At 46.1% G+C, this 14,046-nt stretch overlaps 1 protein-coding gene and 1 long non-coding RNA gene across 4 annotated transcripts; one reads left to right on the top strand and one right to left on the bottom strand.

The window, feature by feature from the left end:
* Positions 1-8,352: 8,352 nt before the first annotated feature.
* On the bottom strand, positions 8,353-9,774 carry LOC136489239 (probable E3 ubiquitin-protein ligase RHC1A). Its single transcript, XM_066485933.1, has 2 exons — positions 9,741-9,774; positions 8,353-8,837 (listed from the first exon to the last, which is right to left on the bottom strand). Exons 1-2 carry the CDS (start codon positions 9,772-9,774, stop codon positions 8,353-8,355), a joined length of 519 nt encoding a protein of 172 aa, XP_066342030.1.
* A 1,268-nt stretch (positions 9,775-11,042) lies between these two features.
* Positions 11,043-13,806, top strand: LOC136486943 (uncharacterized). Of its 3 annotated transcripts, none has more exons than XR_010767076.1 (5): positions 11,043-11,398; positions 11,805-11,997; positions 12,604-12,848; positions 12,954-13,164; positions 13,469-13,806. It is a non-coding gene; the product is annotated as an uncharacterized lncRNA (long non-coding RNA). The 3 variants fall into 3 exon arrangements; XR_010767077.1 differs by having other exon boundaries at positions 12,604-12,995; positions 13,100-13,164; XR_010767075.1 differs by having other exon boundaries at positions 12,604-13,164.
* Positions 13,807-14,046: the final 240 nt, after the last annotated feature.

The raw sequence follows: 14,046 nt of genomic DNA, 5'->3' as shown, positions 1-14,046 counted from the left end.
AGTCGAGACGGCTTCAATAAGATGTTGACCATGATTGGCACCCTACTTTCGGAGGGCCACATTCTGCCAAAGAGCATGTACGACTCACAGAAGCTCCTTCGAGCACTTAAGATGCCGTATGAGCAGATACATGCTTGTCCGAAGGGGTGCGTCCTATTCTGGAAAAAACATGTGGACGCAAAGTACTATCCAAAGTGTGAATCGTCTAGGTACCTGGAGACAGACTCTGGTGATGGTCAGAAGAGTCAGACGACAGTCCCAGTGAAGATCGTACGATGCCTTTCATTCCTATCGAGGATCCAAAGGCTATTCATGAACGAGGAATCCGCGAAACAGATGACATGGCACAAAAATGGAAAACGGTACAGTCCGGAGAAGATGGTGCATCCAGCCGATGGTGAAGCATGGAAACACTTCGATGACATATATCGTGAAAAAGCTAGAGAGGCTCGTAATGTATGTGTTGCGTTGGCAACAGACGGGTTCAATCCTTATGGAATGATGGCTGCCCCATACACAACATGGCCCGTGTTCGTTATCCCCCTCAATCTCCCCCCCGGTGTCTCCTTTGAACGACATAACATATTCTTGTCGTTGATAATTCCTAGACATCCGGGGAGTAATATGGGTGTGTTCATGGAGCCAGTGATTGATGAATTGATCCATGCTTAGGAGGAAGGGGTATGGACATATGACAGAGCTACAAAGACAAGCTTCAAAATGCATGTTTTATACCAGTACTCCATGCATGACTTCCTGGCGTATGGGTTATTCAGCGGTTGGTGTGTTCATGGGAAGCTCCCATGCCCAGTATGCAAGGAAGCTTTGAGGTTCATCTGGTTACGGAAGGGTGGCAAGTATTCGTCGTTCGACGCACATCGGCAATTCCTCCCTTCTGAGCATCCATTCAGACAAGACATCAAGAACTTTACGAAAGGTGTCGTAGTGACAGACCCTCCACCATGGATGATGACTGGTGCCGAGGTTCATGCGCAGATAGATGCTCTCGTGTCCGCTCCAGATGGTGGGTTTGTGGGATATGGTGAGCAACATATGTGGACACATAAGTCAGGCTTGACGAGGCTCCCCTATTTCGATGACCTTCTTCTGCCACATAACATCGATGTAATGCACACCGAGAAGAATGTCGCCGAGGCACTTTGGGGAACACTCATGGACACTGAAAAGTCTAAGGACAACACTAAGGCTAGAGTGGACCTAGCAACGTTATGTGATAGACCAAAGCAAGAGATGCAGCCTCCTAGAGGCAACAAGACATGGAGGCGGCCTAAGGTCGATTTCGTCTTGACCAGGGATCAGAGGAGGGAAGTACTTCAATGGATCCAAACGCTAATGTTCCCTGATGGGTATGCAGCGAATCTGAGGAGGAGAGTCAACTTAGGCACTCTGCGAGTCAATGGGATGAAGAGTCATGACTTCCACATCTAGATTGAGCGGCTTCTTCCAGCGATGGTTCGAGGCTATGTCCTTGATCATATATGGCAAGTGCTTGCAGAGTTGAGCTATTTCTTTCGTCAGCTTTGTGCAAAGGAGCTTGACCGGTCCATCATTCGTGACTTGGAAAAAGCGGCACCTGTGTTGGTCTGTAAGTTGGAGAAGATCTTTCCACCCAGCTTCTTTTTGCCGATGCAGCATTTGATTGTGCACCTCCCCTATGAGGCACATATGGGGGGGGCCCGTGTAGGCCCGGTGGTGCTATCCAATCGAGAGATGTCTGAAGACTGTTCGAACAAAATGTAGAAATAAGGCCAAAATTAAGGCTTCCATTGCAGAGGAAACTATTAGGGAGGAGGTGGGAACCTTCACACAGAAATACTACAAATCGAACCTCCTTCCTAGCGTGCATAATCCACCCCCTCGTTACAATGCTGGCGAAAATGAATCGAAGCTCAGCCTTTTCCAAGGGCAGCTCGGAAGCGCAAGTGCATCGACCACTAAGCAATTGAAAAATGAAGAGTGGCGCAGTATCATGCTGTATGTGTTGACCAACCTTGTCGAGGTGTAGCCGTTCATTGGGTAAGTTCTCAACCCCCTTGTTTCAATACGCCGTCACACTATTTCGCATCCAAACCCCTTATTTCTCTTTGGTACAGGGAATTCACTCATCAAACCTGGCAAGGACGAAGGGATCCAACCCCGCAGGAAACTGATACCCTTCTTTCAAAGGGTGCGGGACCAGGGAGGCCTGATTTCATTTCTTGGTTTAAACGAAAGGCCCAAACTGATGTTACTATAAGTGACGAGTTAAGACAGGTTGCAAACGGCTATGCCATTAGGATCAAGTCATTTAACAGCTACGACGTGAATGGATATCGCTTTCAAACAACATGCTACGAGCAGAGTCGGCCCAATCGAAAGACCACAAATAGCGGAGTTTTAACACCAGGCACTGATGAGGTCCAATATTATGGAAGAATTGAGGAAATCTATAAACTTTCATTTCATGGTTCCAAAGCTCTTAATCCTGTCATATTCAAATGCCACTGGTTTGATCCTGGAGCAACGAGACGGACCCCTAATCTTCGGCTAGTGGAGATTTAACCAGATTCCGTCTACCCAGGAAAAGATGTCTATATTGTGGCTCAATAGGCCTACGAGGTGTATTATATGCCATACGCGTGCCAAGACGAAGAGCTTAAGGGTTGGGCTATTATGCACAAGGTATCACCACATGGTAAACTACCTACCCCAAACGATGAAGATTACAACTTCAATCCAAGCACATATGAGGGAGAGTTCTTTCAAGAAGAGGGGCTACAAGGAAGCTTTGTGATAGACTTAACCGAAGCGATAGAAATGGAAGTAGACAATGAAAGGGTTGATGATGAGGATGCTGGAGATGAGGTCCAAAATGTGGATGACCGACAAATGCTTGAGCGATTACGTTTAGGCAATGACAATGAAGACAACATTCCTCCTTCAATTAGTGTTGATGATTTGGACAATGTTGATAGCGATGATGAGACCTATGATCCAGCTAATCCAAATAATGACGATTATTTCTAATAAATGTAATACTAAAGTTGATTATCATTTTGCATCTATTTCTAATTAAGTGTTTTGTAAGCATGAATATTATTTCTAATACATGTAATACTTTTCTTTTTTTCAGTTGATTCAACAAAGATGGCGGGTGGGCGTCACAGGCCCATCAGGTCGCTTTACCAAGCGGGGGAGGAGGCCGAGGGGTCGGACGCGAGGAGGAGGAGGAACCCGAGGAGCAGGAGGCCCCCGGCACGTCTCTAGGTGTCGGAGGAGGCGGAGCCGGTGACGCTTGTGGAGAGGGCGCACGAGGAGGAGGAGGAGGAGGAGGAGGAGGAGGAGGTTTCACAGACGCCCCCCGAGGGCGATGAGCAGGAGGCGTTGGCGGGAGGCACGGGTTCCTCTTCCTCTGCCCCGAGGGTGTACCTGCGAGGTCCCGCGAGCCTCCCTGCTTTTCTGCTTCCTCACCGCCGCCGAGTGATTCACCCTGAAGGGAAAAAAGTAAGTAAACTTGACATTTTATTTGCCCCTACTTCATATGATAAGTTCAAACAAAGATGAACTACTAATTTTTCTTAATCACATGTGCAGGAACTGGGTGGTTGTGTCCGGTGCTGGTGCACGCACCCCCAATGGCACCTGGGTCTTCTGTGTAGGCAACACTACCCCGGCGTCGTCACGTACAAGAACAACACATTGGCGGCCTATTCGTTTGACCACTACACCATCGCAGCTGATACGGAGCCGTACCCCAACAAGGCAGCATAGGTCATTGGGGAGTTCTGGGTAAGTCTCCTCGCATAGCATTGCTTCTTTCATTGAACTTTTTCTTTAAAAAATATCCATACAAATATCATGTTTGTCTAGAGGCTTATTTCAAATGCGAGGAGGGATTTGAGGGTAGGAAGGATCAGGTGGCGACCAAAGCCTGCAAAAAGCTCGTCGTCGACATGATTCACGAGGCGAAGATCCAGGCCGTTGTCACCTACTACGGGTCGAAGCTTGGACAGAGGGTCAAAAAGGCCGATGCCAGAACCATGGACCTGACCCGGGAGCAGTACATTGAGGTACATGAGAACATCCAGATTGATTCGTTTTGAGAATAAGTAGGTTTAATTCGATCATCTTATATGTCAATTACCAGATGACATGTAGATGATTCCCTGGTGGTGCGGATTGTATCCCGAGGTGTGGGAGAAGATCGTGGACAACTGGTTTATGGAGGGGTATGCCTCGACGCACAACGCTGCAAGGGAACGGCGTTTGGAGATGCAAGGACCAGCACACCATCAAGGCAGCTGCAACCTCACCGGATACAGAGACGCATGGGTACACGAATTCATTTATCTATTCTGATGCTCAATTATGACTGATTTCTAATCTTCTTGATGTCTTTCTCGTAGAGGGCGGCACATCAAGGCCAGGAGTGCTCGGACTTCCAGGCATGGTGCATGTCCCACAAGGGAAAGGCGACGTCTGACGTCTCCTTCAGCCTGGAGGACGGGCCCCAGGAGTACACGAACTCGAGCGTCCACACCCACATCAGCGAGTACACGTCAGCGGCAAGGTCAGTCCATGGGCCAGACTTTGACCCGTGCACGCAGGAGATTGATACGGAGCTCGTCATGAGGTTGGGAGGAGGGAAGAAGCACGGCCGCATGTGGATTGCCGATGGCACAATCGACTCGACCGCTGTCCCCGACCTCTCCACGATCCGAGCCTGGAGCACGAGCGAGAGCCCGGCCATACGCACACGGCCGACCGTTGCACAGCAGCGGGTCGACGTCCTCGAGGTAATTTCAGTTTGACTCATCGTATATTGACTTTTACACACCGTAATTAGCTATGCATTACTGAAACATTGGAGTGAAATGTTGCAGGCCCGGCTCGAAGAAGAAGCTCGGCAGCATCAAGAGCTACAGGCGCAGCTAATGTCCCAGCGTCAGACCTATGAGAGTAGGTTGATGGGCATCACGGAGACCTATGAGACTCGGTTGTCGAGCATCACGGGCTTTCTTCAAAGCCTTGGGCAACATACGGGTCTTGCTGTGCCACCTGAGCTGCTCGCTCCACCACCTCCACCTGCAGCCTCACCCTGGGATGGACCTACACATGTGAGTATGAAAGTTAATTGCAGTCTCTTACATGCAAGTAATTTCTTATTAGCTAGCCAAGTACATGTCTAACACATAGAATATATACTCCTTTGTGCAGCCTCAGTCGGCGGGTTCCAATAATCCGCCTAATCCTCAGGATTCGTATCAGTCACCGCCCAATCAAAGGCGTATTTGGTAATGAGTTTGAACTTATCCATGTTTATGGAATTGTGGTAATAAACTGGATGTTAGATGATGAACAACTTTTGAACTTGTGAATTTCGATGTGATATATTCAGACACTTATGTTTGTGACTTCTAAATGGTGTTTGTGATATGTAAGTGATGAATGTGTGATAATGGGATGGATGTGTGATGAATGTCATGGATTTGAAGAATGTGATGAATATCTGTGAAATTTTCTGTTTGAATGTGTGATGGAAGTGTTGGAATGTAAAAACAAGAAAAAAATAGGCAATTATAGACGTTTTGCCGAGTGTCACACTCGGCAAAGGCCTCTTTGCCGAGTGCAATGCCCACTGCACTCGGCAAAGCTGGCAAAAACTGGAGGAAAACACCAGATTTCCCAGCTTTGCCGAGTGTAATGGCAAGGACACTCGGCAAAGCTGGGCTCTTTGCCGAGTGTCAGGCCACGGCACTCGGCAAAGGGGAAGGCTTTGCCGAGTGTCACCGCAGACACTCGGCAAAGAGACTTTTTAAAAAAAATAAAAAAATTCTTTGCCGAGAGCCGACACTCGGCAAACAATTTTGAGAAAAAAATTATATAAATTCTTTGCCGAGTGTCGTCCTTGAGACACTCGGCAAAGCAAGCGCACTGTTAACGGCTACTTTTCTTTGCCGAGTGTCCGATCGACACTCGGCAAAGGCTTTGCCGAGTGCCCGACAAATGACACTCGGCAAAGAAGGCTTTGCCGACTTTTTTTTCTCCGAGTAGCCTATGCCGAGTGCAGCGCTCGGCAAAGCCTTTGCCGAGTGTTTTTAGGCCTTTGCCGAGTGCCATAGTTTTGGATTGGATTTGAGACCATTAGCAGATTTGAGACCATTAGCAGATTTGATTCAGAAGGCTTACAAAGGCGGCCGTCCAAAGTACAAACATGACAGTTGTCTGGCAAACATAGACAATGATTTTCTATTGCACTTATAAAAAGAAATAACAAATAGATAATTTTTAAAGTACTTTTGAAAACTAACCTATGTGTGTTGTCTTTTTGTATTCAAACTAATATTAAGAATTTTCATAGTCAAACTCTTAAAAGTGTTGCCTTATTAATTTTGTCCAAGACAACATGAAGTATGGAAATTAGAGTCGGTATTCAACTTTGTAACCAGAGAGATCACCAGTCACCCAACACTCTTTTACAAGCGGCAGGACTAGCGCCCGGATGTCCGTTGCTGCTCTGTTTCCCGTGCGTAAGCTTCGTCTCGACCTGGACCAAAGCTTGTTGCGGGGCCACCACGCGGGCATCACACCGTCGTCGGCCCACTCAGGGCCACCACCTGCACGGGTGTTTGTGCGCTCATTGAGTAGGGTTTCCCCACCGACCTTGAACTGCCGCGGCGAGATGGAGAGAAGGGAAGGGAGGGAGAGGAGGGAGAGGAGAGGGCGCGGCGCGAGGTAGGAGCCGAAGCCCTGCGGCAGGCCGCTGTCCACCAGCCACCGGCGCCATTGCAAACATGTGCAACACCAAATCTATTTTTGAAACATCCAGATGAAATATTTGCAACATATGTTTGAAACAGATGAAACACTTGAAACATACGTGTATAGCCATAACAATATATGCAACATCCAGATCTACGTTTGTAACATCCCGATGAAACACTTGCAGCATAAGTTTAAAACATGCGTGTATAGTCATAACAACATATGCAACATCTAAATAAAACACATGAAATATACGCCTGAAACACCTGAAACACTTGAAAACATAAGCTTGTAACATGTGTATGTTGTCATTGCAAGTGCAACATATGCAACATCTCATATATACTTTTGCAACATTCAGATGAAAAACTTGAAACATAAGTCTAAAACGCCTGAAACACTTGAAACACAGCGTCGTCGGTGGCCACAGCCTCCCTGGTGGGGGACTGCGGTAGCCAGCAAACTCACGTCAAGGGGTTGTCGCTCCGCACGCTCTTTCCCATCGGCGTGGCTCGTCGCTCGTCCAGCGTTTCTCCCGCACCTGCTCGTGGCCTAGGCTCACACTCGTCGCCATGGCCCCGCTGCTCGCATGGCCGCGGTCGTCCAGCGTCGTCCGCTCGCGAGGGATGGGGCGTGGCGTGGCCGTCGATGGGGTGCGGCACGATGGGGGAAGGGCGTGGCGCGGCGGGGAACGTGGCGCGGCGGGGGAAGGGTTGCGGCGGGGCGAAGTGCAGTGAGCGGATGAGCGGTGATGCCGCGACGAGGAGAGGCGGGATGAGGATTTTTTTTGAGAGAGAGATATGGAGAGCCAGTCCGCTGCGCATGCGTGGGAACCGCGTCCGGGCGTCCATACGCCCGTGGCTGAGCATTATCGGATAACAAAGGCTAAGAGACAATCATCATCTCATCCTATACCTTATATAATAATATAAAAAAAAACTGATTTCCCTCACTTTTTCATCCATCTCAGCCCACTCGCACATTACACTCCCACATCTGCATCTTACCCCTCGTTCAAACTTTTTCAATCCAAATCTAATATGATATCACATTTCCAATCCAAAATTAACGCTCTAAATCTAACACGACCATGTTTTCAAATCGATCATCGATGGCTCTATAGTATGGAGTTCGATTCTTTTTCCTAAGGACCAGGTGAGGTTGAGATCGTGTAGAAATTTACGAGCGATAAGCTATAGTTCTGTCAAGAAACTTTAGAGTCAAAATCAGTACAAGCGTACACAAAATATAATATGTATATAGTCCAGAACATATATCTAGATAAAGGAATAAAATAGGCCAACATCCCTTGATTAATTAAGAAAGGAGGTGCAGGGGATGAACAACCTCTGTAGAGAAGGCATACAGGTGGTTCACAGCACGGTGCAGCGAGACAGCTGCCCGTGGACACTCAGAACTAGCGATTTTCAACAGCCACTGCAATCTTCAGTTTATTTAAGAAAAAAACTGTACATCGAAAGCATAATATCCCAAATTATCTAGAACATATACCACACAGGCAGTAGTAATTGGACTACATGATTTCAGGAGATGGATGGGAAGCTTCTGCTCCATGGAGCTCTGAAGTCAATTCTCAGGCGACGGAACGGTGGCCCTGCAGCAGGGGCAGGCGCGGTGCACGGCGAGCCATGGGAGCACGCAGCCGGGGTGGTACGCGTGGGAGCACGGCAGCGTAATCGCTTCCGCTTCCGCCGCCGCGGCCCGCCGGCCCCGCACCTCCTCGAGGCAGACCGCGCAGAGCACGGACGAGGCCTCCGACGACGGCGCGCTCGCGTCCTCCTCCGCCTCGCCGCGAGCATCGCGAGCAGCCGTCGACTCCAGCGCGACTGCGGCCGCTGAGCCCGTACGTCCTCGCTGCCTGCGGGCCCCTGGAGCCAGAGCATGCTCGCCGTGCACCGTCTGACTGATGACGCCGCCGCCCGTACTCTGGTGCCGAGTCTGCGTCCTGCGGGCGCCGCAGCCGTCCCTGCTGCGTGCCGGCACTCCGTCCTGCGGCAGCCGCAGCAGCCGACCCCGCGGCGTCGCTGCCGCGACAGTGCATGCGGCGGCGCCTTGCGAGGCAGGTGACGGACAACATCGCAAACCACAGCAGCGCAACTGCTTTGCTATGCCTTGCTAGTAATTCTGGTCGAGGTGCATAGACACTAGACAGATATATTTAGGATGTATTTGGTTTGTCACTTAACACACACACACACAATATATATATATATATATATATATATATATATATATATACACACACATGCTATTCAGTAGCCAGCTACAGAATAAGTTATTCTATAGCCACCTCCATTTACCATAATTTTATATACTAATTTACGATAATATCAATATATATTTACTATAGTTGTGTTGTTATAGCACACGGGGATATTTACCATAACGTTATAGTAAACCACTTAGTAAGGAGTTATTATAATCTCATAAATTAATATAGTAATTATCGTAACTTAAAGTGGCTACAGAATAAGTTATTTTTTAGCCAGCTACAGAGTAGTAGTTCTATATATATATAAATATATATATATAATCGTCACTCCATTTCTCAAATTTGCTTAAATGACTTTATTTCTAATATTAATACTAAATTATTAACTTACGAGGAATAAGGTGATGATACATAAATAAACTTATTCCATTCCACAAACCAAACAAAAATTTTAGGAATGACTAGATGATAGATTAACTTATTGCTCAAACCAAATACTCTCTCTGTCCCTAAATAACTGTCGTTTTTATTTTCCGAGAAACAACTTTAACTAAATATATAAAAAACAATATTAATATGTATGGTACCAAATTAATATCGTTAGATAGATCGTTGAATCTATTTTTATAATCAATTTACTTCGAGATACAAATGTTATATTTTTTATAAATCTAGTAAAACTTATGGTACGAAAATAAAAAATAATAGTTATTTAGGGACAGAGGAGTACAACCTTAACTACCCGTGGCCTGTGCGTCAGAGGTGAATCTGCCCATCCATCGCTCATAAATTTGATCCAAGTTTCCTTACCAACAAGCACTACTAGAGAAACGGGTTTTAGTCCTGGTTGGGAAGGCCTTTTAGTCCCGGTTTTTCCAACCGGGACTAAATTCACGGGACTAAAGGTCTACACTGGGAACCGGGACTAAAGGTCACCCACGGAAGAAAAAAATAAAGGAAATCCTCAAGGCCAACATCTCTCTCCTCGCGCGTAGGTATATTACCAACTCAACTGCACACCACTTGTGACAAAGTCATGTGCGCTCTTCTTTTGAATAGACTCGTGGGAGACCTTTAGTCCCGGGTAAAAGACCTTTAGTCCTGGGTAAAAGACCTTTAGTCCCGGTTGAAGGCACCAACCGGGACTAAAAGGTTACCCTTTAGTCCCGGTTGGTAAAAGTTGGTGAACTTTTACTCCGGGTTGGTGACACCAACCGGGACTAAAGATGACTTTTAGTCCTAGTTGGTATTACGAACCGGGACTAAAAGTCCTTTAGTCCCGAACGCAAAAAATATCGAGACTAAAGGCTAAAATCAAAATAGGTGAAAGATCTGTTTTCTAGTAGTGAAGGCAACAGCAACTCAGGTTGACCCACTCCTGTTATGTCACTTTGTCAGCATCTGAGGGTCTGCTTTTCCTCCCATTCTAGCAAGACAAATGATGATATGTGTCATGACGACACGTCTACCGCTTTTCCACGCTACACTCGGAACTCTTTTCCGAAAGAATTCAATTATCTATACCTAATATTGAAAAAGCAAAATTTCTTAACACCTTTTTCACTACAACATGTCTCTTAATAGAAGGCATTTTGTTGAAGGCATTTCTTCAAAGTGCCTTAATTTCTTGTTGCATAAAGGCATTTATTTCAAAAGGTCTCTAAAAACATATTTTTAAAGGCAAAATTAAAAAACGTCTTAATTACATGTGACAATTGAAGGCGTTTTGTCAAAAGTGCCTTAGTAACCTGCAACTATTTGAGGCGTTTTCGCGCCAGGCCTCCACTGATTTGCAAAAAAGTACTCCATGTTTTATAAAATAAACCCGCAGTCCATCCAAGAAAGACCGCGTAGTATATACGCGTTCCAAAATAGGACCTTGGTCTGTACTCTATTTCCACGTGAAGAAGAAAAAAATCAGCAACCTTGTCATTTTTCAGAAAACTCCCCGAACGTGAATTTGCGGAGCTCCTCCCGACCCCGACCCCCGACTCCTCTCATTCGTCTCCCTCCTCCTCCTCTCTCTCCCCTCCCGCCGCGCCCTTCGCGTCCCCGCTGTCAACCCACGCTGCTGCTCACAGCACATGTTTCCCACGCCGCTGTCGCTCAGTCGTGGGGAGCCGCGCGAGGTCGGTGGCATTCGGCGGCGCAACGGCGTGGGAAGTCACGCGTCGCCGTTGCGGAGATAGGTCGGAACTCGCTGGCCTCCTTGGCACTCAGCCTCGTCGCCCATGACACGACACCCTCATAAGCAGGCAGCCGGGCTCCCAATTTGTGATGGGAAGCGGCTGCTCGCCTTCCCCCAGATCCGGCCGACACCTTCTCCCACGGGGTGATGACGGCTGCTTCCTTGCCCACGGGGAAGTTTTGTACCGCGTTCGTCTCGAACTCTTCGGTCAGGTACGCATTACATGTTGGGTGCCACCGGTCCATCCATCCATCCCTCTTCACCCCGATCTACAGGTTCATGTGATTGTGTCTGCATACTACTATACATTTCTAAATGTTTTGGCATGTTTGTTATTTAGATTCAATAGTACCATGATGCTATCATCTTAATTTTTATTTTTGTTCTTGAGTGTAGAGTTGTGTTCTAAATTTGGTCTTTGTTGACACATTTATGTACCTTGTGTATGTCGACATTCCAATTGAATGGAAGGGCAAATTAATCAGATGTGCTACTCAATCTGTGTAGTTATTTACTCTTACATATGCCAGCTGCTGCATGATCCATACTTTAAGCATGTAGCCTTTTTTTGCTAAATGACTTCCTCAATTAGATTATAAATTTATATTTTGGGTTCAGTTTTTCAGTGGTACCTCTGGTGGCTTGCCGAGCACTGGACATCGTCCACATTGATGAGCTGCGTGCCTTCCTATATGCCGATAGTAAGATGCTGTTGTTGGCAGCAATAACGTGACATCGTGGATGCTTGATCATGCGGCAAGGCTGCCCCGGCAACTCATTGCTGAGAAGGATGGTGTAACCACCGCATCTGGTAGGTGTATGAACATATTGTAGATATCTTGAGTGTTTTCTCTTTGTTGGAATTAGCATATGTTGACATGGGGTTCAAGAAAAGACAATAGATCAAAACTATGTTCGCATGATTTGTGTAATGTCAAACTATGTCCATAATGGATGTTTCCATTTTGAATATTTTAGGTCTGTAGTTGTTTTTATTTTACACTGATGACTGATCTCCTGCACATATGAGATATTAGTTTGTTCTGGATAACAAACATGCCAAAACATTTATGTATGGAGAGTAGTTGTTGAGAATATTTCTGATCAACTTCACCTATCTGAATTACATATCATGTAGCTCTTTGGCTGTAGAATATTGCATTACGTTGGGTTAATCTTTGGACGACCGACTATTGAACATTGTGTTTTTACAGTCACTTTGTTGGGGGGAACTTCTGCATTTTCTAATGGCTGTGGTCCAAATATATGAATGCTGGTGTTACCTCTTTAGTGGTCGGATGCTTCTACTGATAATTTTTTCAGATGCATATATAGCTTTGTCTAGGTAATATTTGATCTCGAACGTGTACCATGTTGCCACCACAGACTGAAATTATTCTTCTTTGTTGCAATAGAGATGGACATATTAAAGGCCCTCAAAAAAGGCCGGGCGGTGCTGCCGATGGTTGGTCTGCCTTGTCGAGATCCACAAGCTTATGATTATCTTGTGATTATCTTGTGATAACCAGATCTCCTGGGTATTTAAATTGGATAGTTCTTTATGCTTTTGAGAAATATCTTGGCCTCATTGAACTATTTGGGATTTTTAGAATGAAGTGACAGTGGGTGGACAAATAGCTGATCTGCATAATCCTCTTATAGGTGCTCTTTTTTCTCAGATTTTTTGTTTTGCCATGTCTTTCTTCTCTATGCTCTGATTTTTCTCATTTTTTTTTTTCATGTTTTCCTGTGTTGTTCGTTTTCAAGACCAAAGAGCAGATGGAGATGAAGATGATGCTGCAGCAGATGGTGTGCAAGCAGAGGGTCTTACAAATGGTGATTTTCAGTTTCCTGTATTAATCCTCCTATTGTGAACGATCTTTTTTTTGGGTTCCATGTCATGGGTGATATAGATGGAAGAACAGAAGGAGTGCAAGCACATGCTGCGATGGCCTGCAAGGTGCAGCAACAGATGGAGGTTGGTTTCATTCCTCATATGCCTCTGTTTAGGTTCAGAGTAGACAGTTCAATCCATTGTATTACGATCAATAGTAAGCATATGTTAGCTAGAATCCAGTTTCAGTTCTGTCCATTGCATGGCTTCAGGTTTCAGATTTCAGTGTATTGTCAGGTAGCATTCTGGTTTCTGTGAACTTGGTAGTCTTCAGGTTTCAGTTAACTGTGAACTTTTGGTAGTCTTCAGGTGCTTCAGTTAACTGTGCATTCTATTATTCAGCCTGGATTGTCTGTTGGTAGTCTTCAGGCTTCAGTTAACTGTGCAGATTGAACAACATGTTGTTTGTTGCACGTACACATCATCGTCGTCGTCCTGGCGATCCATCACATCCACCAGCGTGGCAGCCTGGCGTGGCGGCGGCGTGGCGACTCGGCGGCACAGCGGCGTGGAGCGACTCGGCGGCGCAGCGTCCGGGAGATAATCGGCTGCGCGGCGGCATGGTGCAGTGGCGCGGCGCGGTGGTGAGCTGCACTAGCTGGACACTTGCTGTACGATATTTGGAGATGAAAACTTAATGTCTATAAAGTTTGGATGCATGCAATGTTAATGTGTGCTCAAATTGTTAATGTGCTAATTTGACATTGGTAGAAAGTCTTGCATGGATACCTTGATTTTGGAGGCATTTCTAATAACGCCTCCATCAATATTTGAAGGCCTAGTACAGATTTCCTCTAAAAAGTATTCTAGGCATCTAGAAATGCCTTTAAATGTTGATATTGAAAAGTATTCTAAAAAAAACGTCTCAAAAGATCTTTTACTTTCATGTTATAGGCGGCATTCTAAAAAAATGCCTAAAAAGGTTTTTGAAGGCATTTTGATGACTTTTAAAGGCATTTTTAAATG

Source organism: Miscanthus floridulus, chromosome 10, assembly GCF_019320115.1.
Source record: "Miscanthus floridulus cultivar M001 chromosome 10, ASM1932011v1, whole genome shotgun sequence".
Classification (NCBI taxonomy): domain Eukaryota; kingdom Viridiplantae; phylum Streptophyta; class Magnoliopsida; order Poales; family Poaceae; genus Miscanthus; species Miscanthus floridulus.
Note: the sequence above shows the minus strand (reverse complement) of the source record. Positions and strands in the feature narration are given on the sequence as shown.